The sequence below is a fragment of the Musca vetustissima genome, unplaced genomic scaffold (genome assembly GCF_032173495.1).
Source record: "Musca vetustissima isolate MV318-11 ecotype Yass unplaced genomic scaffold, APGP_CSIRO_Mvet_v1 utg5215, whole genome shotgun sequence".
Lineage (NCBI taxonomy): Eukaryota > Metazoa > Arthropoda > Insecta > Diptera > Muscidae > Musca > Musca vetustissima.
Window position 1 is genome coordinate 177,237 of NW_026880291.1, and position 26,945 is coordinate 204,181.

Below are 26,945 nucleotides of genomic sequence, written 5' to 3' on the forward strand. Positions count from 1 at the left end.
TAATACAAAAACTAGTCACAAACGAGTGGAAATTCGGCGGTTATTTGCAATGAACGGTGATTACGTTTTTTTAGGCACAAATAATGGTAACTTAAAGCGAAGTAGGAAAATAGTTGTGGTATCAATGAAATGTTTACATTTTTTTGGGAAAAATAATATCTTTCTCAAAATTATAAGAATTTTAAATAGTATTCAAAGCAAGGTACATGTACAATATCGAAAAAATTAACTATAAATGAAATTATGAAAAAAATCATTACATTTTTATCAGTCTATTTGGAAAATGTTGGGCAATAGGTTTTGTTCTAGGTTTTCATTTGGCGTCGTAACCAAAATTTATCTCGGAACGATTTTTCGAATTCTGAATATACATATGTCATATAGCGATCTCTCGTTATTAATTCACTCCTGGCATGTTCTGGCCCGATTTTCGCCATTGAACGAGGGTCGGCCACGATAAACCCAATCATGAACAGATGGTACTTTATCGCCACTAAGAAATTTAAATTCAGTGCATCGGTGCCGTGATAACCTACGTCGAAAGTTGTGAAGGCACAAAATGTTTGCCAACTCGATTTTAGAAATCTTTAAAGCACGGTAGTTAGTAAGCAACGTTTATGTTAAAAAATATCAGACTGAAATTTCGGAGTGTTGACAAAATGTAGTCCAGAAATATATATGGTAGTGTTTCTATAGAAAAAAATCTTGATCTGGATGTTTTTTATAAAAACATCCAGAGGAGTTCTGAGGATATTTTTGTAAACAAATGTTCTCAGATGTCTCAGAGTTTTATTTATAAAAAAGAGTCCTCATGGGCTGTGGGAAATGTTTTCTATACATAAGGGAATCCTAAGAATGCTGACAATTTTTACACCCTTCACCACACAGGGTATTATGTCTTTGTGCATATGGTTGTAACAGGCAAAAGGAAACGAGATAGACACATGGTTCCTTTTGAGAATATGCATAGAATCACTTTTTAAGTCGATCTATCTACGTCTGTCCATGTTAAATTGTAAACAAAGTATAGGTCGCATTTTTGATTCGAATTGGATGAAATTTGGCACAGCTCATTTATTTGGCCAAGGACGAACCCTATTGAAATTTAGACATTGCTCCCATATATATTTTCGTCCAATTTTATGTAAATAGTACACCAAAGTCCCTTTATATCCTTCAATTTACTCGAAATTTGGCATAGCGTACTGAATTGAATCTAGAATGATGAGTGGTGAGTTTCGTGAAAATCGGTTCAGATTTAGATATAGCTCTCATATTTTCGTCCGCTTTAAGGTAAATAGTGCACCAAGGTCCTATATATCCTTCGTGAAAATTGGTTCAGATTCAGATATAGCTCCCATATATATTTTCGTCCGATTTTATGAAAATGGTGCATCAAAATCCTTTAAATCCTTCGATTTGCACGCAATTTGGCATAGCGTACTGAATTGAGCCTGGAATGATGTGTGCTAAGTTTCGGGAAAATCGATTCAGATTTAGATATAGCTCCCATATATATTTTCCTCCTATTTAATGTAAATGGTAGACCAAAGTCTATATATATCTTTCAATTTGCACGAAATTTGGCATACCGTAATTAATTAGGTCTAGAATGATATGTGTGTTCAGTTTCCTGAAAATCGGTGCAGATTTAGATATAGCTCCCATATATATTTTCTTTCGTTTTGTTGAAATCGGTTCAGATTTAGCTATAGTTCCTATATATTGTTTCGTCCGAGTTTAAGTAAAGGGTGCACCAAACACCCAAAGTTAGGCAGATTAACACAACATTTTGCACAATGTACTAAAGTTAATATAAACTAGCATGTGGAAAGTATATATTTTCTGCCGATTTTATGTAAATGATGCACAAAGAACTCAAAATGTGGCCGATATGCTGTGATAAATTTCGATGAAATCGGCTTAAATTTCAATATGGCTTAAATAAATATTTTCGTTCGATTTTAAGTAAATGGTGCAATAAACTCCTCATGTGTATCAGATATATATCCATATAATCAACGAGTTTCCGATGGATATTTGCTGGATGGATCGATTTGATTAACATAATTTTGTCCCGTTGTAACAAAAATTTCTATATCTGACCAAATGAAAATTTTAGTATAGGTTCCACAATGACATGTGTATGGTTCCAATTTAATTGTACTGGTCCTTCAAAAATGTGACGTCTGTTAGGATTCATCTGTTGAATATACCCAAAGTGGTGAAGGGTATCATATAGTTGGCCCCGTCCAACTACTTTACTACTTTCTTTGGTGGTTCTTTATAGAAAAAGTTTTCAGAGGTTTGAGTATTTTTATATAAAATTGAGTTCGCGTAGGCCTGAGGATCTTTGTTCTATAGACAAAAAAATAGTCATCAAAAAACTTTATAACTAATAAAAATTTACTTAATTTCAAAATTTTCGTTTCCTTGATAGTATGTTCCCAACCATTTTAAATTTAAACCATAGTCTACTAATTTTTGCCAAATCATTTATATTAAAACCCATTTTCATAATAATAATACGTTTTGTTTCAACATCCAACCATTATTACAATTTTCATTATTATAGTTATTGTTATGACAATAGACGTCGACGAACGAAAAAAAAGAAGACAAATATAAAGAACGACATTTAACAATGGACTTATTGTTCGAATGGCAAAATGAACCAATTTGATGGTGGGCGTATTAAAACTAAAAACAGAAAAAAAACTCTTTTTGAATCTTCTACCACATGGCTTTCTTTGCTATAAATCTCGACTTCATAAACTACTCCCCGGCATTGTGACATATGTTTGTTTGTTTTTACGATGGCATTGATCTTTTTATGTCTTTTATCCAAACGGACTTTCTCTTTCACTGATTGTGTTTTTTTTTTCTTTTTTTATATTTCAACTAAAAGTGAAATATTTAGGCTCCCAATGATTCATCATCGATTGTTTGTTTGATTGCTTTTCGACGAATATTTTTGGCTTAACGTCTTAAAGATCGGTCATTCATTCATTTATGTCTTGATTCTTTTTTCTTCAGCTGTTAAGCTTTATAGATGATCATTTGTGTGTGTGTGTGTGTTTGTGTTTTTTTATTAAGTTGAAAGTTAATTTTTTAAGATTCTGCGTTTACTTTCTTCTTAAATTGCCTTTTATATTGATTTGGTTGAATTATGATTTTTTTTTTATTTGGCGAATGGTGAAATGTTTTGCCTGAGGAAAATTTTTTCATAAATCAAAAGTGATGAAAGAAATGTCTGGTCAGGAAATTTTGATGGAGTAGGGTAAGGCTAACTTAGTTTTGATTGGTGGATTCCTGAATTATTTAAAAGTGGACTAAACTCCAAGGGTTATACAAAACTATACATGTGGGTTCGGAATAATAGAAATATCCAAAAAATAAAAATATTTTGGCAAATAAGCTATGTTTTAAAAATTATAAGCCCGTATTTTAATCTAAGTTAAAGAATAAACATAAAAAAATTGCCCAATTAAGGAATAATTCAGAATATTTTATTTGCGAATTAGTAGAATAAAATAAGTATATTTTGCCCAAGAGGACTATACAAATTTATTTCCCTACTTATATTTTAAGTATCAAAAAATTAAGCTTAATATAGTCCCCCACTGCGAATTACCCACAATTACTCTAGCCATGGTCAAAAGTGACACACAAACACTTATTTCACATTTCACACCTCGATTTTTTTCTCCAAATGATTAAAAATACATTTAAAGCCAAACATTTCATGGCTTTGATGTGGTGTTACAACAATTATGCTTTAAAATTACAAGACAAGGCTTATTATCTTTATTAGCTAAAAAACACAGCTAAATAAAAATTACAATAACAGTTGACCAACTTTTTTTCCCACAAAAATTACTTAAAAGCGTCTGCCGATGAGGTGAGAAATTTTGGCCGTTCGAAATAGTACAATGCTCTTCCAACCGTTAGTTACCTACCACAACAATAGTTGAAGACACTGGTTAATGTCTCCGACGTTATGACCATTGCAGATGTTGTTATTTAATTTGGGTCAATATTTACTTTGGTTTGGTCAACACAAAGCAACATGGCATAATACATAATTAGACCAACAATTTTTATGGCAAAGAAAAATATTTAGTTTAAGGTAATTTAAGTGTGTAACCAACAAGACGGACTAAAATAAATAATAAAGGGTTATTATATACGTAATAAATATTTTAATTTTTTTTAGGGGAAAAAAAAACGATTTCTTATCGAAGAAAAATGTTCATTGAACTGACGAAATCCTCAAAGGACTGATGAATTTTTTTTCTGTATTTTTTCTATAGAAAAATATTCATCAGAGAACTGAGGATTTGTTTCTATAGAAAAAACAATCCTCAGAATACTGAGTACTCAGAGTACTGAAGAAGTTTTTTTCTATAGAAAAAACAATCCTCAGAGTATTGAGGATTTTTTTCTATGGAAAAACAATCCTCAGAGTACTGAGGAATTTTTTTCTATAATAAAAAACAATCCTCGGAGTACTGAGGAATTTTTTTCTATAGAAAAAAAATCCTCAGAGCGCTGAGGAATATTTTTGTACAGAAAAAACAATCCTCAGTGAACTAAGGAATTTTTTCTATAGAAAAAACAATCCTCAGAGTACTGAGGAATTTTTTCTATAGAAAAAACAATCCTCAGAGAACTGAGGATTTTTTTTTATAGAAAAAACAATCCTCAGAGTACTGAGGATTTTTTTTTATAGAATAAACAATCCTCAGAGTACTGAGGAATTTTTTTCTATAGAAAAAAACAATCCTCAGTGTACTGAGGAATTTTTTTCGGTAGAAAAAACAATCCTCAGAGTACTGAGGAATTTTTTTCTATAATAAAAAACAATCCTCAGAGTACTGAGGAATTTTTTTCTATAATAAAAAACAATCCTCAGAGTACTGAGGAATTTGTTTCTATTCTATAGAAAAAATATTTTCTTTCTATAGAAAAAAAATCCTCAGTGTACTGAGGAATCCTCAGTGAACTAAGAAATTTTTTTCTATAGAAAATAGAGTCCTCAGTGGGCTGAGGATTTTTTTTCAATAGAAAAAACAATCCTCAGAGTACTGTGGAATTTTTTTTATAGAAAATCCTTAGAGTACTGAGATTTTTTTTGTAGAAAATCCTCAGAGTTCTGAGGAATTTTTTCTATAGAAAAAACAATCCTCAGAGTACTGGGGAATGTTTATCTATAGAAAAAAACAATCCTCAGAGTACTGAGGAATTGCTTTCTATAGAAACAAGAGACCTAAGTACTCTGAGGAATTTTTTTCTTCATAATTTTCATTTTAATACCCCTTTAAATTTATTGGATTCAAAGCAGCCAGCCAGTCAGAAAAAAAATTAAATAAACATTAAAAATGTTGAATAAATGCCAAAAACTATAAACAAATTTATTTTTATTATGACAAGGGAGACGAAATAGTGTCATCACAGCCATCACCATTGTCATAAATATGGCGGCAATGTAATAAATTAATTGTCATCCCTAATGATGTGCCACAATTTACACAATGACATGGTTTGAATTGGACAACAATTGCAATTGTGCGGAATTTTGATGATGTAATTGTAATTTGGTTGGGTTATAGTTTGCAAAAATAAAACAGAAATATAGAAAATATAACACCTACCAATCATTAGCAATGCCGCTGTAAAATGTGAACTGGGTGGTCCGGCTAAACCGGTGGCACCCAATGCAGCACCGCCCAAAGCACAAGCTACACCGCCTAGGGCGACCACAGCTATTAAGGCACGTAGCGGAGGACCGGCAAACCATTGACCGCAGCAACCTTTTCCCGAACGTTCAGAGGGTGATCTGGAAGAAATAGAGGGATATTTGATTATTAATACAAATTTAATAAATTTTGAGTTTTTTTAAATATATATAAAAAATTGATAGGAGCAGATGCGAAGTTTACGATACTAATTCTGCTTTTGTAGAAGTAATTATTCATAAAATATAGAAAATAATATTAGTATATATACCTTAGCATATACCCATAAATGTTTTTACCTCAATTTATTCATGATAAAATTTATTGCATTGTTCAAAGGACAGTCAGCTTAGGTTCTTAAAATATTCGAAAAAAAAATTAAAAATAACAAAATTAGCCATGTATATTAAATTTTTCATAACGCAATATTATGCCATGTCACATTCCACATTTCATTTTTCGAACTTTCTGCATGAAACGTGAGAAAAAGTTCCCTTCGAGATATTAACTTCCTTGGCAAAACTTTCCTGTTTGTTACGATTCGCATGATTGAATTCCAACAAAGCTATCAGCTGTATCATATAATGTTCTATGGCAATGGCAACACCTGTACCGCAAACCCTATATTTTTTGCAAAACCTATTGTTTTTCATTTCCAGGACCAAAAAGACAATGGATTTCTTTTCTATGAAATTCAAAAACAATACCAACAATAGCAAAAACAGGAATTAATCTCATTTTCATCTAGATTTTATTGCAAAGTGTAAATTCGTTCATCCAAAGACACACTCACAGTCGGCAGCAGGTGGTTACCTCCATCACCTCCCCCCGTATACCTCAATTTTACAACGAACATTTTTCAGCTACACCCATCATCATGGATTTTTTTCTCTTCTGACTTTGTCGGAAACAATAAACTATAAACTGAATGCCAGACATGCCAGCACGTCTGTCTCGATTTGGTTCACCGGCCCAGACTGAAAATTATTGTTATGCACCGTTAGGTTTGCTGTCAAGGATAACAGACAGACAGACTGGCATACAGACAAACAAACAAATCTGCAGACACTAAAAACTCGCTGCCAGACTCCGAACACTCATCGTCATAGATACTAACTTTGTCTAGATTTGAATTCTTTGCATTGTCACATTCCCTCTCTCTAACTGAAAATCCTGTTGTTGGTATTGTTATGATTTCTTTAGTCCTACCTGCATATTATTATTTCGTTTGTAAGTGAGAGGGAACAACAAATTTACAAAAAACCATCTGTGACAATGATTTTGTGTTGTTTTTTCTTGGTCATAAAAAGTCGAAATGAAAATATTAAACATAAGTCTGCTGCAGATAATTTAAAGAGGGGGAGGGGGCTTGGAAATTAATATTTATATGAAGTGGGTAGTTATGGAGCGAAAACAGTGGTAGACAGATATTGGAAAAAGGAAAAATGACTTTTTTTTCGAATAGAATGACCTTTATGAAGAATTATTTTCGAGTCCAAGAAATAAAAACTTCGTTAAGTTCGATCGGCCTAATTTTATATATCCTCCATCAGGAAGTACGCATTCAAACTACCTACCTTAATATGGGGACAATGTCACTGAAAATTGTGTGCCATTTGCTTTTTGTAATTTTTAATGGCGTTTTGCAAATGTTAATGGCGATTTTTAAAAACCCAAAACGTAGACCGATATTGACAGCACATGGTAGAGTGGATCATGTATATAAAATCCTCAAAATACTGCAATTGAGAGGGAAAAAATATATGAGGCTTTCACCAAAGTACGGTATTATTTCGGGAGGTGGGGTGGTTGCTTCTGGTTCAATCATTGTATGAGTACTTCCCTGGAAGCTACACCTAAACCGGGACCCATATGTTCGGCGATTCCTATATGGTGTATTATGCCTAATCGAACCTAACATTTCGCATTACAATACCATCCCTCACACTAAATATTAAGTATACAGAAAATCGGTAGGTATCATTATATGGAGGCTAGGTCTAATTGCGGGCCGATATAGTTCATTATCGAACATGACGTTCTAATGTTTTATCTCGATATCCTCCGAAGGTAGAATGACTGCAACAAATGTCTAAATCGTCTTAGAATTCCCTACTTTCAAGGGTAAAACTGATAAACTGACAATTTCGAGTAATAGAATATCCCCCTGCGGCGGTGGAATGCGGTTATATATGCGAACAACCTCAAAACGACGAATAAATCAGTTAACTATTTAAATATAAATCAGGGGTTATATGGGGAAAGATATGCTACCCAATAACAACGCACAGTGCCAACTTACAGATAATTCGGCTCAAAAACGCGATCAAAACCCCCAAAATACCGAACATTTGGGGATACCATTATATGGGTGCTAGCCGTAAAATGGACCTATAATTATTTTTTTTGTGTAGCAATAGGAACCCAATGTATCAAATTTCAGTGACTTCGGTTGGAAAACGTGTTCAAGAACCCCAAAATACCGCATATAGGGAGGGTACTCGTCTATGGGGGTTACTCGAAAAAATTAACCTACATTTATTTTTTTATTTTTTGTGGACAGATCCTCCGAAAAATGCGCTCAAATCCTCCAAAATAATGAAAAATAAGAAAAAGTGGAGCTATTTTTATAATTTTTAGTTGAGAAATTTTGTACCCAATAATAACCCAATGTACAAAGCCCATATTCGAACTTAAATTGTATGCAGATAAAATACAACTCTATACAAAATGTTGGCGATCTATCTCAATTCGTTTAGAGGCTAGAGTGATTACGCTGGTCGAGAATATATGTACTTTATAGGGTCAGAATGATTATTTCGATGAGTTACAAACGGAAAACTAAACATAATATACTCTACATACAAATCAACTTCAGATGTCAGATGTACGACGGATGATCCATCAATTTTACGTTTCGGCCGATGAACAATGCACTGATTTTAGTCGCAAATCACACACAATGGTACGTCTTCTCTTTTCCGATTTTCGAAATTCTCTGAAGAATCCAGACAATATTCAAGCGGCCACTTTTGTCTAATAAATAGGGGTTAGATGAATGGTCCTAGATTTTTCAAACGAAATGACTATAATTTGTATGTTTATGCTTAGTTGTGAAATATATACATAAAGGTCCAGCCCCACAAGAGTTAGATTAAAGGTCCTAGCTGCATCGAAGAGGAGATGTGGATAAAAATTATAATTCTTATCCTGAAAGAATTTTTTGAGGGTATAAAGGTACCGTTCAAATATAAGTATTTCAAAGACCCTAGCCGGCTTATTGAAATGAAAAGGGATTATTATTTTTTTCTCGAAAAGGATAAATTTATTTCCTTAGAAAATGTTGAACTATACCACTTCCCCGTGTATCTCCTAACCATGATACTACCACCACCTCAATTTAAAGTCACAATTTTTATATTCTTTAACTTTGTTCCAATTAGCTAACCTTTAAATATTTAGCAGCTGTGACTATGTAAGGTGGTGCGTTAATCACCTTCTCGCCTAACAACGTTTTTATTTGGTTGACCTCAATTAGCTGGAGACGATTTCATGGCGTCGTAACGACATATATCAATGCAAACTTCAAACAGCCCCTCCAACATAGATAGACATGGAAAACATACAAAAGCCGACAAATACGCTTTGTGGATGTCCTATTGACGACATAGGCATGTTATCTTACGCTCCCCCCAATATACCAAACCTATTCAAGTGAGTGATAGACACACACGGGGACAAGCAATTGATATAAACCGACACAAACAGACAGTGCCGTTGCAAATATCTACTTTTTGGTTGTTGTTGCTGTTGTTGTTCCTTTCATGTCTTCCCTGTTTGATTGACTTTTTCGGTAAGAGAAGTATGACACAAATTGATATGAGTCGTTCAACACGTCATTTCATCAATGTTACCCTCATATGTACATATACACACACATATGTATGTCTGCTGCTTACATATGGGATTGGTTGTCAAACGTTTGTTGTTGCTGAAGATGTAGATGAAGAGATGCTCGCATCTCCACCAACAAGATTGACATGTTACGTATTTGTCTTCCTCATTGTTATGTGCCATAGATAGTGGTAGCGTCAAGACAAGTTGAGAGCATCATCTACTTTTATTCAACATCATTGTCCTCATCATCATACTGGTGGCCAACATCCAACATCATCAGCACATAGTGATTGCTAATTCCCTTATTTGTATGTATTTATATGGGGAGCGGTTGTGTTGATGAGATATTGTGTGAAATTTATGTCAAGTATTTGCTACCTTTTAAAGTTGAAGTCGAATTGGGTGTTTGTGTGAATGTGTGTAGCATACAAGTTTGATGTTTTCTAATGGAAACCAATTAAACGAACATCCTTTCGACGATAATATTCTGTAGCATTGTATATAGGGAACATATATTGAATGTGATGTACATTGAAAATTACACCTTAAAATATGCAGGCAATGAGATATATTGTCTTGGAAAGAGAACTATTCACATAGAGTCTTGTTCATTTAAATTAGCTTCATACTAAGGGAAAGTACAAATGTGAGAAAATAGTAAAGTAGATATTTTTTAATCAACTATATCATTTCCCTTTGGCTTGTATTGGGATCCCGGCACAGTAAACAGATAAGAAATAAAGTTTTGGAATTTTTTTATTGTTATATTTTTTTATACCCTCCACCATAGTATGGAGGGTATATTAATTTTGTCATTCCGTTTGTAACTCATCGAAATATTCATTTCCGACCCTATAAAGTATATATATTCTTGATCAGGGTAAAATTCTAAGACGATCTAGCCATGTCCGTCCGTCCGTCCGTCCGTCCGTCTGTCCGTCCGTCCGTCTGTTGTAATCACGCTATCTTCTGAAGGAATTGAGATAGGATGCTGAAATTTTGCATAGGGTTGTCTTTTGTCTGCAGGCAGGTCAAGTTCGAAGATAGGATATATCGGTCCACGTTTAGACATAGCTCCCATATAACAGTACCCCCCAATTTTCGGTATTTTGAGGTTCTTGGGCGCGTTTTTCAACCGAATACGCTGAAATTTGGTACATTGGGTTCTTATTGGGTACTTAATGTCCCCACAAAAAATTATAAATATAGGTCCACTTTTTCTGGTAGCCCTCATATAACGGTACCTCCTAATTTTCAGTATTTTGGGGGTTTTGATTGTATTTTTCCACCGAATTGGCTATAATTTAGTATTTCGAGTTCTTAATATGTACCAAATCTCTCCACAAAAAATTATAAACATATGTGAATTTTTTCGGATATCCCCCATATAAGGGTACCCCCCAATTTTCGGAATTTTGGGGTTCTTGAGCGCGTTTTTCAACCGAATACGCTGAAATTTGGTACATTGGGTTCCTAATAGGTTCCAAATCTCTCCACCAAAAATTATGAATATTGGTCCATTTTTTCGGATAGCCCCCATATAAGGGTACCCCCAATTTTCGGTATTTGGGGGTTCATGAGCGCATTTTTCAACCGAATTTGCTGCAATTTGGTAATTTGTAGTCGTATATGGTAACAAATCTCTCTACCAAAAATTTTTAATATTCACCCCCTTTTTGGGGTAGTCCCCATATAACCCCCTTTTTTTATATTAAAATAGTTATCTGATTTGTTCCGCGTTTTGAGTTTGGTTCTAAGTCTCTTTTGTAATCATTTCACCTGCGGGGGATAGAGAGATAAACAATTAGAACGTAAGGTTCGATAATTAACTATAGCCGCATTTAGACCTAGCCCCTGATTGGAAGTTCGAGAATTTGAACTAAGCTTGGAAGAAATAATAAGATGGGCAAAGTTTGGATGAAATCTAAATTTTCTGAAACGGATTTGGTCCAAAGAAACATGGGGTCTAGAACCAATATTTCGATGAGACACATTTTCACCGTGTTAAAGTCTATACACCCTCATTAGCCATAAGGCTGAGAGTATAATTATCCTTTAAAATTTTCTAAAATTTTTAATTATGGTTTACATAATCCGTTTTTAGAAATGTCGGTATAGGTCCACTTTTTGGTATGTTCCCTATATTTTCATTTCTAGTACCTGTCAATATATCTATGGTGGAGGGTATCCAAAGTTCGGCCCGGCCGAACTTACCGCTTTTTCACTTGTTTAATTCTAAATTTCCCCTAAAACCATAATTTTCATCATTAATAAAAATTAAAATTTTTTTTTTATATAGTCAAACTTTTTTACCCTTTTATCCCCCACATTCATGTATGTCCTTCCTTGTATCCTTTGTGGAATACTGTAAAAGCATGATAAGATTGTCAACAGTGTGTGTTGAAAGTTAAATTTTATTAAATTTATTTAATTATGTGTGATATACATATAGCCGTATATGACAAACGCTGTAACCAGAGCTACTATTAATGTCATCATTCTGACTGAATATGATATGAACATCAAGACACATCTGCATAGAAATGAACACTGATGAGCATTGTGAATATTTTCTGAAGAGACAACAAATGCGTAGTAGACGATGATGAAGGCAAAATATGTAGAGCTAATTAGGAATATATTAAGTGTATATTAGGGTGGTTTAGATGAACATATATAAAAACTAGTAAGTACAAGTGAGTTATTAATATAAACATCCTAAAATTTCCACCACAAGAGGAACTAAGTTATACTGTTGAGACTTCAGATGTAATGGATAAAGTGTGGGAAATAGGGAAAATATTAAAAAGTGGACCTATACCGACAATTGTACCAACGATTGCTATAAACCAAAATGTACACGAAATACAAATTTAAGGGAAACCAACCCATTCTCGATTTTAATTTTTCAAGATTTTCAATGGGCTGGTAAATCAATACCAATGCTTGTTAAGGTTTGTAACTTCACACATATATAATTGAAGATTTAAAATAGAAGAAAAATAATTTACAACAAATGTTTGTAGTTGTTTTGTTGTTGTTTTTTGTAATTAAAGAAAAGTCCTTATTTGTGATGGCGGGCATGATAACTCCTCACTGGAACATCGGAATCCGAAAATTCCAATTCCTTTGAAAAAAAATTTTGGAAAATCACCGATTTTTTACCAAAACCCAAGTTAAAAAATAAGGAAGATCTTCACCGATTTGCTTTATCCTAGTTCATACGACAGCTATATACTCACAGAAAAACGTGTAAAAATTTGAAATCGATTGGGTTATTAGTTTTTGAGTTATCGTGCCCGCCATTCGCAAAAAAATGTTTAGAGAAAAATGCGTTTAAAGTTTGAGAAGCCCTTCAGCCGTCACTTGATGCTGACATAATAAATCGGCTATATATTCAAGAGTTCTTGAGATTTTCATTTGAAAATTTGTAGGGACATTCTTTAATTAGTGTAGATTCGAATTATATCAACAACATTTTTGACCCCGAGAATGGGGGGGTCCCCTTAAGCAATTTTTAAAGGGTTTTTCTAAAACGCCTAAAATGTGGACCAATATTGACAACGCATGGCAGGTTGGAACATGTGTATAAAAATATTCAAAATACTGCTAGTTAGAGGGCAAAATTATATGAGGCTATTGCCAACGTAAACAAGATATTTTTTCGGTAGGTGGTGTGGGGGTTGCTTGTTTAATATGGCAATTTTCAATGCAGAAAAACATTTTTGGTATGCCCACGTTCTTGGAGGTTATACCTAAAGCGGGACCAATATTGATTACATCATGTAGAAATTGCTGAACATTTGGAGTTATCATTATATGAGGTGCTATGCCCAATTGAACGTAATATTTCCTTCCTTCATGCTGAACATAAAAATACCGCATTTTTCAAAAGCGCTTATAACCCTCAAAATACCAAAAATTCGAGGCTACGTTTATATGGGGCAACCCGAAAAAATTGGCCTACACTTACTTACTTAGCTGGCTTGTGACAGAACGGTTGTTCCATAAGCCGAGCTTAAAAATATTTCTAAGCGCGACGGTCTTGTGACAACATCCATGTTCCGAGATGTTGTCTTCTATTTGATCTTTCCATCGGATTCGTGGCCTTCCCCTTCTGCGTAAACCATCACTTGGCTCGCTTTTATATGCCTTTTGAGGGGGGAATCCTCATACATTCTCACAACATGACCTAGTCAATGTAGTTGCTACAGTTCGATATTCACCATTGACGCAAATCGGTCTATATATCTTCCGGAGAATTTTTCTCTCAAACACTTCAAGAGCTGAAAAACACACTCAGAAAACTCCAAAATATAGAAAACTGGGAAGTACCGTTATATGGGGGCTACCGAATTGTTTTTATAATTTTTATTGGAGATATTTGGTACCCAATAAGAACGCAAAGTGCCAAATTCGGTTAAAAACGCAGCCAAAAACTTTAAAATGTCAAAAATTTGAAGTATCTTTATATGGGGGCTAACAGAAAAATCGGGCCTACCAGAACAAGTGAATCCATATTTATCATTCTTAGTGGAGAGATTTTGTACCCAATAATAACTCGAAATACCATATTACAAAAACGATCTCAAGATCGTTAAAACTATCTCAAAAACCCCAAAATAAAAAATAAAAAATTATGGGGTACCCTTATATGGTGGTATGCCTTAACGTGGGCCGATATAGTTCACCTTCAAATTTGATCAGCCTACAGACAAAAGACAATTCTTTGACGATCTATCTCAATTCGTTTAGAGGAAAAAGTGATTACAACAGACAGACTGACATTGTGATAGAATTTTACGTTGATCAAGAATATAGTTTATAGGATCGGAAATAATTATATCTATGCGTAACAAACGGAAAATTAAACTTAATATACCCTCCTTTCTGTGGTGATACCCTACATCACATATTATAGGAAAAAGGGTCAGAGATACATCCCTGTTTAAAGCACTCTGAATTATTGTAAATTTATAAAAGACAACGAAAGGTGTTCCGATTTTTTTTTATTTAGGCGAACTCTTTTGAGGAACACATTCAATGCTGTAGTGGGTAGGAACTGTCTATGCAAGAAGTGGTTATTGGTTGTTATTCTGTGTCAATTGGACAATCTATGTTTCTCTATTGCACCGTTTATATTAAATCGTCCGAAAATATATATATGGGAGGTAATATAAATTTGAGCAGATTTCACACGTGTCAATCTGTACTTAATTACATACGCTATGCAAAATGTTGTCTCGATCGGATAAACAATGCGAACAATGTGGAATCGTATAAACTAAATTATCTAAATTTGATCATATTTTTCTCATTTCATAAGTTTCGTCCCTGGGCCTAATAAATGAACTGTGTCATCTCATTCGGATCATAAATACAACCTGCACTTTGTTTACAATTCCCAATAAATATCCGAAATAATATAAGTCATATTTTTATAGCTTCTTAAGAAGTTTTTTTAGTAATCAAGAAAATTTCCCTTCCATACGATTATTTCTCAACGACTGATTATATCTCATGATGTCAATGTTCTATATAATGTTTAGGATCAATGTTAATCTACAAAAAATCTTCATTGATATGTAATGCGTAAATATCGTAGGGGCCAATCTAATATACGAGTTATGCTACCAACACATAAGTGGAAAATAATATATTTATCAGACAAAGAGTTTCTTAATGACAAAACAGTGGAGGTCTGCCACATTCTCATTCTAAATATCAGAAAATATACAAAATATACAGCTACCCAACCAAGAATAACAAATCCTTACTAATTGCTTTATTGTCGCACATCTTGAATACAATAACAAAAAAAAATGTTGCTACATAATTTGCTCTTCCATTAAATTCTAGTCACCCTCACTCACTGTGGCAATCAGAAAATGCTGAAAACAAATGTATGGGACAAAGTACACAATTAAATTCAATTTAGTTCTTAACGCCTCTAGTTTTTTATGTTTCTCGACGACAACAAAACATTACAAATTGTCTTGTAAAAAAAAAGAACAAAACAAAAAACTAACATAAATTCCTATAAAAAATTGTGTATAAATGAAATTTTTAAATAATTGCTAGATTTACGATATTCATGTAAGTTATGACCATTTAATTATCGCGTGCTTCGACGAAATTTGTAGTTTCTTAATGTCTGGTCATTTAGAGAAGAGTGTGAGAGAGAGAGAAACAACATAACATGGACTTTGTATTACATTGTGGAACATTGAATGTTAGGAAGCTATACAAAATGGTTAGCCATAACTATTCTTTTTTTAATGTTGCCATTTTGTATATTTTTTTATTTCCCTATTTTCCTTGCGAATTGGCATGTCAGCGGAATTTTTTGGCTTATAAATTATAAATCTATGATCATTATCTATTATTAATTATTGATTTTTGTTCATTGGTTGACAATTTGAAAAATGAAAATAGATGACAAAAAGAAAAAAGTACATTTTTAATAAGAATAATAGCATGTGTATAAAACATAAATTATGATTTACATAAACATATATAAAACGAATTAAAAATTCGTTAATTACTACCGTGCCAAATTTGGTCCTAAGCGAATTATCTTGCGATCTTTATAAAAGAAACATAGCATAGAATCTAAAGGCTACAAGATACAGTAAATTACATTCACGTTTGAAGACAAATTTTTGTAAAATTAACAAAAAACAGTATGGAAAGTAGTAAAGCCGGGCTGGGCCGACCACTTTGGGTATATTCTACATATGTATCCTAACAGTCGACGCTCTTTGTTATATATCTATATCTGAACCGATTTCAGGGAAACTTACCAGAGACAAATTTATATTACATCAGTACGTTGTGTCAATCGGCCCTGCTATGGATTTTTTAACGTAGCTTAGCAACATCATTGTAGACTTAATTCAGTACCCTATACCAAAATTCGTGCAAATCGAAAGATATATAGGGACTTTGGTGCACCAAATCGGACTATTTACCTAAAATCGGGCGAAGCTATACATGGGAGCTATATCCGAATCTGAACCAATTTTCACGAAACTTTACACACATCATTCTAGAAATAATTTAGTACGCTGTGCCAAATTTCGTCCAAATCGAAAGATATATAAGGACTTTGGTACACAATTTACCTTAAATCGGACGAAGATATATATTGGAGCTCTATCTAAATCTGAACCGATTTTCACGAAACTTTGCACACATCATTCTAGACCTTATTCATTACGCTGTGTCAAATAGGGACTTGGTGCACCATATACCTTAAATCGGACGAAAATATATATGGGAGCTATATCTAAATCTGAACCGATTTTTCCCAATTTGAATAGGGTTCGTCCTTGGGGCAAACAAATGAGCTTTGCCGAATTTCATCCAATTCGGCCTGTACTTTGTTTACAATTTAACATGGACAGACGGACGGACTGGTGGACGGACATGTATAACTCGACTCAAAAAGTGATTCTATGCATATTTTCAAAAGGAACCATGGGTCTATCTCGATTATTTTTGCCTTTTACAAACATATGCACAAAGACACAATACCCTGTACCACAGTGTGGTGAAGGTTCCATCTCGTGCAAATCGGTTCAGATTTACACTATTTACCGATTTTAGGTCAATTGTATCCCTCAATTTGCACGAAATTTGGCATAGCGTCTAGAAATTTGGAATGAAGTCTAGAGTGATGTGTGTTAAGTTTTGTGAATAGCGTGTATCAAGTTTGCTATAAATCGTTTTCCATAAATTTGTCCCATGGTACGAAGACGACTTTAAATCGACTTTATAGGTTGCAGAAAGTCATGAGTATGTTCGTTCGAGGGAACATTAACATGCAATTGTAAGGTTACATATGTACAATATACCAGTGATGAAGGGTGTCATATAGTCGGCTCAGTCAGACTTTACTACTTTCCTTACTGGTTTATATTAAAATAATTAACAGATCTTTTTTGTGTGTTGGGGTTGTCCCCATATAGGTGTATTCCACCACAGTATGGGGAATATTCGTTATTAGGGATTGTAAGTTCTTACTCTACAAAGTATGGAATTCTAAGACGATTAGCCGTCTGTTGTAATCATTCTACTTTCGGAGGATATCGAGATAGAAAAACTCGAACTTGGCCAGAAAAACGTCAATATCCTTTAAATCATTTTCAGTCGTTACCTCTAAAAAACGTCACTGACCTTTGAAGAATATTACCAGACTTCGTCAACAAATATAGAAGAATAACAAAATAAGATATACAAACAAAATAAAATGTAGTGCATAAAAAAGATAAACATAAATGTTATGATTAATGTCTGCTAATTTTTTTTGGTTATTTTTCTTTTGGCGACAATGAAAACGACACCGATGACGATAATGATGGTTGGATGATATTTCTTATAAAAATCATAAATATTCAAATTTGTATTACAAACTAAAAGAAGAAAATTCATAAATGAAAACAATTATTTTAATGTCTGCAGTGTTTTAGACTATGGCTCTCTGTGCAAAAATAATACACACACACTTACACTGTGACACTGACAAAATTACAAAGAGCTTCTAAAATATCTAAAGGTCCTTGGAACATCAAGGATTCATGGCATGACACCATCATAATCATCATCATTCATAATTCATTTTAGAAAAAAAAATACAACAGAAGAAGATATGACAACAGCAAAGGCCAATGGTGCCTTTTGGAAAAGAAAACATCAGCAACAACTACAACAACAAAAACAAGAGTAGCAAAATCATGTCTATGATAAATGATAATTTTACTTAAGAAACATTTTTGCTTTGCACCCTTGAAGGAGTCAGATATTGTAAAGGGCAATGGAGCTGCATGTTTTGTCACCCAATATCGAATGCCTTTGGGCCACAATGACACTTTCTTTTTGGGTCGTGGTGGGGAGGTTTACAGTGTCAGCATACTAACACAGAGTAATAAATTTTCCAATGTACATGTATTCAGCTGAGAATATTCACTTTGAAAACTTCCAAAACATAAATAAAATGTATTTCATTTCAAAACAGTGAGTGAGTGGATGGTATTTTGTTCATAAATAATGGTTTGTGGAGAAGTGGCGTACGAGCACGAACAAGTGAATAATTAATAAACATCGAGAGAGGATGGGGGGAAAACAGAACTTTGAATGTGAAAATATATTGTCACATCTGTCATCAGGTAAAATGAATTGGCCATATCAATAAAATAAGGCGATTAATTAATTTTGCATTTCAAATAACTCGGCTCTAATAAATTAGATTTTGTTAGGGTAAAATGGGGTGGGGGTAAATGAAAGAGTTGAGATATCAACAAGTGAAAAAACGTTAAGTTCGACCAGGCCGAACTTTGGATACCCTCCACCATAGTTATTGACCTATACCGACATTTCTACAAATTATACCCTCAACCTTATGGCTAATTAGTACGTATACACTTTCACACGGTGAAAATGTGCCTCATCGAAATATTGGTTCTAGACTCCATGTTTCTTTGGACCAAATCCGTTTCAAAAAAATTTGATTTCATCCCATCTTATTATTTCTTCCAATCTTAGTTCAAGTCCGAATTTGGGGAATATCGGTCCATGCCTTCTGGTACCTCTCACACAGGGACTACGGCTAAACCTAAATTCGGGTCACAGTTCACATATAGTTCATTATCGAACCGTACGTTCTAGTTTTTTTATCTCGATATCCTTCGCAGGTGAAATGATTACAACAGAGTGTTAGAACCAAACCCAAAACGCGGAAAAATCAGATACACCTAAGTCTGTTTTACACGGTAGATTGGTTCCAGAAGAAGCCGTGTAAAAAAGACATTGATTGTTTGTACGCGCTAAAGGGAAATTCGCTTAAATCTTTAAGCTAGTGTTCGCAAACTATCGATACTATCGATGGTTTCAGAATTTTTTTCTTTCATAAATACTTTTTTGTGATATGAACATACCTCGCAAAAATTAAATTTGACAAAAAAAAAATAAAATCATCTAAAAAAATATAAAAAATTTCAAACCGTGTTATATCAAAACCGTGTACAAAAAGACCGTGTAAAAATAGACTTAGATGTAATTATTTTAATATAAAAAATGGGGTTATATGGGGACTACCCCTAAAAGGGGTTGACTATTAATAATGTTTGGTAGGGAGAATACCAAATTTCAGGGAATTCGGTTGAAAAACACGTTCATGAACCTCAAAATACCGAAATTTGGGGGTACCTATATATGGGGGCTACCAGAAAAAATGGATTTATATTTATAATTTTTAGTAAAGATATTTGGTACCCAATATACCAAATTTCAGCGAATTCGGTTGAAAACGCGCTCAAGAACCCCAAAATACCGAAATTCGGGGGTACCCTTATATGGGAGCTACCAGAAAAAATGGACTTATGTTTATAATTTTTGGTGGAGATATTTGGTACCCAATAAGAACCCAATGTACCAAATTTCAGCGAATTCGGTTGAAAAACGCCAAAATACCGAAAATTGGGGGTACCCTTATATGGGGGCTACCCGAAAAAATGGACCGATGTTAATAATTTTTTGTGGAGATATTTGGAACCTATTAAGAACTTAAAATACTAAATTACAGACAATTCGGTGGAAAAATACGATCAAAACTCCCCAAAACACTGAAAATTAGGAGGTACCGTTATATAGGGGCTACCAGAAAAAGTGGACCTATATTTATATTTTTTTGTGGAGACATTTAGTACTCAATAAGAATCCAATGTACCAAATTTCACTGAATTCGGTTGAAAAACGCGCTCAAGAACCCCAAAATACCGAAAATTGGGGGGTACACTTATATGGGAGCTATGCTTAAACGTGGACTGATATACCCCATCTTCGAACGTGACCTGCCTGCAGACAAAAGACAACCCTATGCAAAATTTCAGCACCCTATCTCAATTCCTTCAGAAGATAGCGTGATTAGAATAGACGGACGGACGGACATGGCTAGATCGTCTTAGAATTTTACCCTGATCAAATATTCATTTCCGACCCTATATAAACTTTATAGGGTCGGAAATGAATATTTCGATGAGTTACAAACGGAATGACAAAATTAATATACCCTCCATACTATGGTGGAGGGTATAAAAAATGCTTGTGGATAGAAGTGAGCTTTGGCTTAAGAGGTTGTAACACCAATATTAGATTTCAATTCAAATATTAGATTTCAATTCAAAATTTAATTATGGCGAAAATCGGTCGAACTAAAAGACGTTTGCACTTTTTAGTTGTCTGCTTCATTTTCAGGGATAGGAACCCTTTTAAATTTACCTTCAAAATTTGGAGGTCATAATCCATGCAACTTCTGTACGTATTCCAGCTAACTATTTTTTTTATTATTCAAAACAATGTTCTATTTTGTATTTATTTTGTGCGTTTTCAACTTCATGTTTGCTCTAAGATCTTATTTGAAAATCTAATTTCGTAATTCAACTGACCTTAGCCAAAAATTTTATTTTTATTTTATTGTTAAAGAACTTAATACATCACTGAAGATTTCTTTTGTATTTATGTAAAAGTCTGTGTGTATGCTCATTTCAATTGTTAAGTAACTACAACTAACCTTGAATTCGACTTTAATTCTATTGCAAAGTATATTTAAATTTATTTCACTTAACAAAAAACTAAACGCAATGTAAAATTTATTTTTTATTTTTTCTAACAAAATTTTATGGTACGGTTGTCGGATTAAGTAAAGAACAAGGCACGCCACACCACACCAACGAATCCAACAACCTGAAACCGACACTAAGCAAATTAAGTATGTTATACTGCTCCTCATATAGGTATATATTTACGTACGTATAACTGAAAAAACAAACAAATAATAATGGCCTACAATTAGTCATGAACATGAACAAACAAACAGACAAATGTACTCGCACCCAATTTTATATTTCAAATTGAAATGCAAACGTCCAAGCTGTCGGTCGGTGAATCGGCCGGTCGGTCGTTCGGTACTCGTCCATATAGAAACAAATGAAATGAAATGTGGTTCAAGGTTGGAGTATTCGCACTTTATTTGTTTTAGTTTTTTTGTAAATACTGAAACTGAAATATGAATAACGAGGCATAATGCCAGCCAGGCGAACTAACCAGCTCAATGTTAAGTCGAAAAAAACTAACTAAATAATACATACATTATTCAATGGCATTAATTAACTTTAAATTACCGTTCTTTTTAACTGGCAAATGAACACAGAATGTCTAAGTCGTAAATGCATTTTTAAATGAAATTATAGGTTGGCGGAGCTAGAATTTCCATGGGAGGGGGATATTATAAATATATAAACTAGTATGACCATATATTAGAAAAATAAACAAATTAAATTTAAATAGTGGCACAATATATAATTAATATTAGAATTGTAGTTGTTTTATAAATTCAGTTACTTATTTTCATCTCACTTGCTGTTACAAAAATACATTTTCTGCATACCCTTCTGTACCTAATTTACCTATTAGAAAATTTTGGAATTTTTTAAGCCTTGGCCCTTTCTGTTTGTTTTCCATTTGCTGCAAATGTTTTGCCTAATAAAACTGCATTTAGAGTCAATAAATTTAATGTGTTCCCTTGCAGGGGGTCTTTAAATGAACATGCCTGACCCCCTCCGTTTAATTTTGGTGAATGTACAATTGCCTGCCATTATGAAAATTTATAGTTTTGCGTTTATAGTGGGACTAGCGATATATACGAGGGTCAGATGGTAAGGAATATAAGTTTTATTTCATATATATGTAATGACAGAGTTATGCTCAGATCTTATTAGGTATTCTGGGGATGGATATGTAATATGTATAGGGTATGGCCTTCTATTCTCTAGAATAATAACTATTCTATGAAAATAATTATTCCAATATATATTCTTTGAATAAGAGCTTTAATATATATTCTTTGAATATAAGAGCTTTAATAGGTCCCATATGGGTATAAATGTAAAAAGAAAACATTACTCAAACGGAATTGCTCATAGGTTTTCCAAGATTGTCATATGACCAGAATTGCTCATGAAACATTCAACCCTTTGCATTGAAGCTCTTTCTCCATAGGTTTTCGCAATGATCCGTTAGTCGTTACATGTGACGATAATATAAACGCCTAAAACGACACGACCCTTTCTTTGCGATTTTTGTTCCTGATCTGAGGAATTATTTTCTATAAAAAGTGTCCCCAGTGGCTTGAGAAAGTGTCCTCAAAGACCTGAGGTTTTTTTCATAGAAAAAAGTGTCCTCAGAGACCCATGGATTTTTTTTTTTAAGAAAAAGTGTCTTCAGAGACCTCAGGATTTTTTTTTTCTTTTGAAAAAAGTGTCCTCAGAGACCCGAGGAATTTTTTTCTATAGAAAAAGGTGTCGCCAGCGACCTTGGGATTTTTTTTTGGAAAAAGTGTCTTCAGGGACCTCATGATTTTTTTCTTTTGACAAAAGTGTCCTCAGAGACCTGGGGAATTTTTTTTCTATAGAAAAAAGTGTCCTCAGAGACCTGAGGAATTTTTTTCCTATAGAAAAAAGTGTCCTCAGAGACCTGAGGAATTTTTTCTATGGAAAAAAGTGTCCTCAGAGACCTGAGGAATTTTTTTCTATAGAAAAAAGTGTCCTCAGAGACCTGAGGAATTTTTTTCTATAGAAAAAAGTGTCCTCAGAGACCTGAGGAATTTTTTTCTATAGAAAAAAGTGTCCTCAGAGACCTGAGGAATTTTTTTCTATAGAAAAAAGTGTCCTCAGAGACCTGAGGAATTTTTTTCTATAGAAAAAAGTGTCCTCAGAGAACTGAGGAATTTTTTTCTATAGAAAAAAGTGTCCTCAGAGAACTGAGAATTTTTTTTCTATAGAAAAAAGTGTCCTCAGAGAACTGAGAAATTTTTTTCTATAGAAAAAAGTATCCTCAGAGAACTGAGGAATTTTTTTCTATAGAAAAAGTGTCCTCAGAGAACTGAGGATTTTTTCTATAGAAAAAAGTGTCCTCAGAGACCTAAGGATTTTTTTTTCTATAGAAAAAAGTGTCCTCAGTCTACTGAGGAATTTTTTTCTATAGAAAAAAGTGTCCTCAGAGACCTGATGAATTTTTTTTTTTATAGAAAAAAGTGTCCACAGAGACCTGAGGAATTTTTTTTTCTATAGAAAAAACTGTCCTCAGGAACCTCAGGAAAAATTCCTTAGGCCGCTGAGGACTATTTTTTCTATAGAAAAAAGTGTCCTCAGCGACCTCAGTTTTTTTTTATAGAAAAAAGTGTTTTCAGCAACCTGAGGTTTTTTTCAGTGTCTCAGAGACTTAGGGATCAGAGACTAAGGGATTTTTTCTCTAAAAAAAGGATTTGAGTTTTTATGCAGGATCCAACGAAAATAAAACCTTTTCATGACCTAATGTTCACGCAATATCGAGTGCATAGCTCGAAATGTACAATGTCGTGACGATCTTATAGTTCATGCAAGATATTCATTCGACTTTGAGCGATCGTTGACCACGATTAAACTCCAGGTTTTACACATTAATTTTATATGGTTCTGGGGAAATTGTGTATACTGCAAAACTCCCACTATGTCAATGTAGTACAGCCAATTTGGTTGAAAATTCGGATGAAACCTTCAAACAAACTGAAATCTGGAGGGAGTTTTAAATTAGGGTTATGTAAAATAAAATGGACCCATATGAAACATTTTATGCATAGAAGTAGGTCATAATCTGAGTACACGATAGACCACATGACAGCCACTTCGATTGGAAAAAGTGACTTTAACCTTCAAGGTTCTGTAGGAACACATATCCTTTCCGTGGACTTTTGCAGGTCGTAAAAATTCTGATGGTCATTTATGAATATACTATTTTTCTAGGTTGCTACTGCATTTGAAAAGCCATCCACAAATATTTTAATACCCTAAATACGAGTACAAATTTCTCGGTCCCGATTCTCCAACCTTTTTTCTGTAACTACACCTCGTATTTTAATAAAATCGCACTGGCGAATTCATTTTGCATAAAAGGACTAATGATAGGTTTTAGACAAGACAAACAAACAAAACAAATTGCAACAAACACGGACTCATTTTCCAGCAATTATTTTCTTATTTTTATCGAATTAGTTCGCATAGATATTAGAATGGTAAATACAAACTTTATACCTACAATACACGTATCTACATATATATAAACATTTAAATGACAGGCTGGGTTTACTAAAACAACATTTGGTTTCGCTAGTTTTTATTTTTGGAACTAATTGCCATTGGCAGCCTACTTTCTTCTCTAAACGGATGGGATATGTGATGCTATACTAAACAAAAATAAAATCCAACAAATAACAGGAATAAAAAAAATTGATGCGACGATGGTCGAACATTAACATATAACGGAAAACCTTAAGACGTACAATTTATGGTTGGGTTATTTTTATTACAACAATGCCTATGATAGCAGAGGAACACGAAGCAGAGACAAAAATAAACGTATCGTCATGGATGATAATACATGGTTCCATAAAACGAAGGAGCCGAAGATCACAGCGATCACCGTTGCCCAGCTCAGTGATCATCATCAAATGGTGAAAAGCCGACATTTATCCACACAACGAAATGGTACAATCGAATCCATTGACCATTGAAACGCTTCGTTGTTCCTTTGGTCGGTTCATTCTTCGTCGGTCATCCATTGCATTTCGAATTTCATACCCAACCCCATTCATCTAAATAATCCACCTCTCATCATGGTTAAAAGAAAATTTACAATATATGCGTTTTGTGGCCGACCGAGGGAACGACCATATGTTCAAATGGATGGATAGTTGGTTGGATGCATACCACCATCGCCATCATCAATGTTTGCCGCATAAGTGTAGAACGGCATTTTCGTCTGAGGTGAGGTCGAGAGAGTTCGTGATGAACATTTGCTTGAAATAGGAGGGAAGAGAAACCCTGCTTGTTTTTCGTAAAATATGAATACATTTTCTTTACGAAGTTTGTTCGTTTATCTGCCTTTACCACGCAATGTGATTTGTTTCCAGCTAGCTATACCACCACGCTGCCAGCCATTATCGTCCCATCCTATTTGTAACAATGTTCATTCAAGTGTAAACTTTAAGATAAGTGGTAAACGACGATGAATAAAGCAGACAACAAAATCAATGACAAAATGCAACTTACATTGTTTTGTTGTCGTGGTTGTTGTTGTTGCTATTGTGGGATACGCTGACAACGAACCAAGAAACGCAGAAAATGGAAATTTATTTCTTAAATGAAACAATAATAACAACAATCGTAAGCGTTACATTTCCTTGTATTGCGTTGACATGACAATCGTTATCATCATCACCATGACCATGATGGCGATGATGATGATGACTATCATCGATTTGATTGATTTGAAAAGGAAAGCCATGCTTCTTACATCTATAGGGAAACAACAATTCAAGGGATAGAAATTATGTTACGTTGATGAGATAGGTGGGTCGTTGTTCTGTTATTAGCGGAGGTTGGTTAATAATGTTTCTTACCAACCATAAAAAAAATGCTTTGCATTAGGGGAGATCGTTGCGTAGTACCATTTCATATTCGGAAAAATAATTGGTTGGTAATTGATTACAAAATTCAATTTAATTGGAATATTTATTAGGTGGAAGTGGGGGAAGGGAATTCAAAAGAAAAGGAGGGGAGTATTGTATATTTAACCAATAAGGGAAGTTCAAAATTCGGACGGTGCCGACTATATTATACCCTTCACCACTTTTTGTAAATACAAGAATTGTTCCTTCAATTTCTATTATAAGGTACAATCAGATCTAATCTTGTCGTCGGGAGAGTCCAGACTTGAAGTCTGACAAAATAAAACCAATAAGGAAAGTAGTAAAGTCGGACTGGGCCGACTATATGATACCCTTCACCACTTCGTGCAAATCGATAGATATATAAAGACTTTGGTCCACCATTTACATAAAATCGGACGAAACTATATATGGGAACAATATCTCAACTTGAATCGATTTTCACGAAACTTATAACACTTCATTCTTGACCTAATTCATTACCCTATGCAAAATTTCGTTCAAATCGAAAAAATTGGACGAAACTATATATGGAAGCTATATCTAAATATGAACCGATTTGCACGAAACTCATCACACGTCATTCTACATTTAATTCAGTACGCTATACCAAAATTCGTGCAAATCTATTGATTTTCAGGGACTTTGGTGCACCATTTACCCAAAATCGGGCAATATTATATATGGGAGCTATATCTAAATCTGATCCGATTTTCCCGAAATTTAGCACACATCATTGTCGGCTTAATTTAGTACGCTATGCCAAAATT

At 33.9% G+C, this 26,945-nt stretch overlaps 1 protein-coding gene across 1 annotated transcript in view; it reads right to left on the reverse strand.

The window, feature by feature from the left end:
* The window catches only part of LOC133325828 (uncharacterized), a 57,196-nt gene that overhangs the window by 24,480 nt on the left and 5,771 nt on the right, over positions 1-26,945 (reverse strand). Inside the window, exons 2-4 of the mRNA XM_061534548.1 lie at positions 25,898-26,023; positions 25,778-25,822; positions 5,655-5,839 (exon numbers count right to left, since the gene is read on the reverse strand). Of these exons, the coding sequence (XP_061390532.1) occupies positions 5,655-5,839; positions 25,778-25,822; positions 25,898-26,023 (356 nt within the window). The remainder of the gene's footprint in view (positions 1-5,654; positions 5,840-25,777; positions 25,823-25,897; positions 26,024-26,945) is intronic.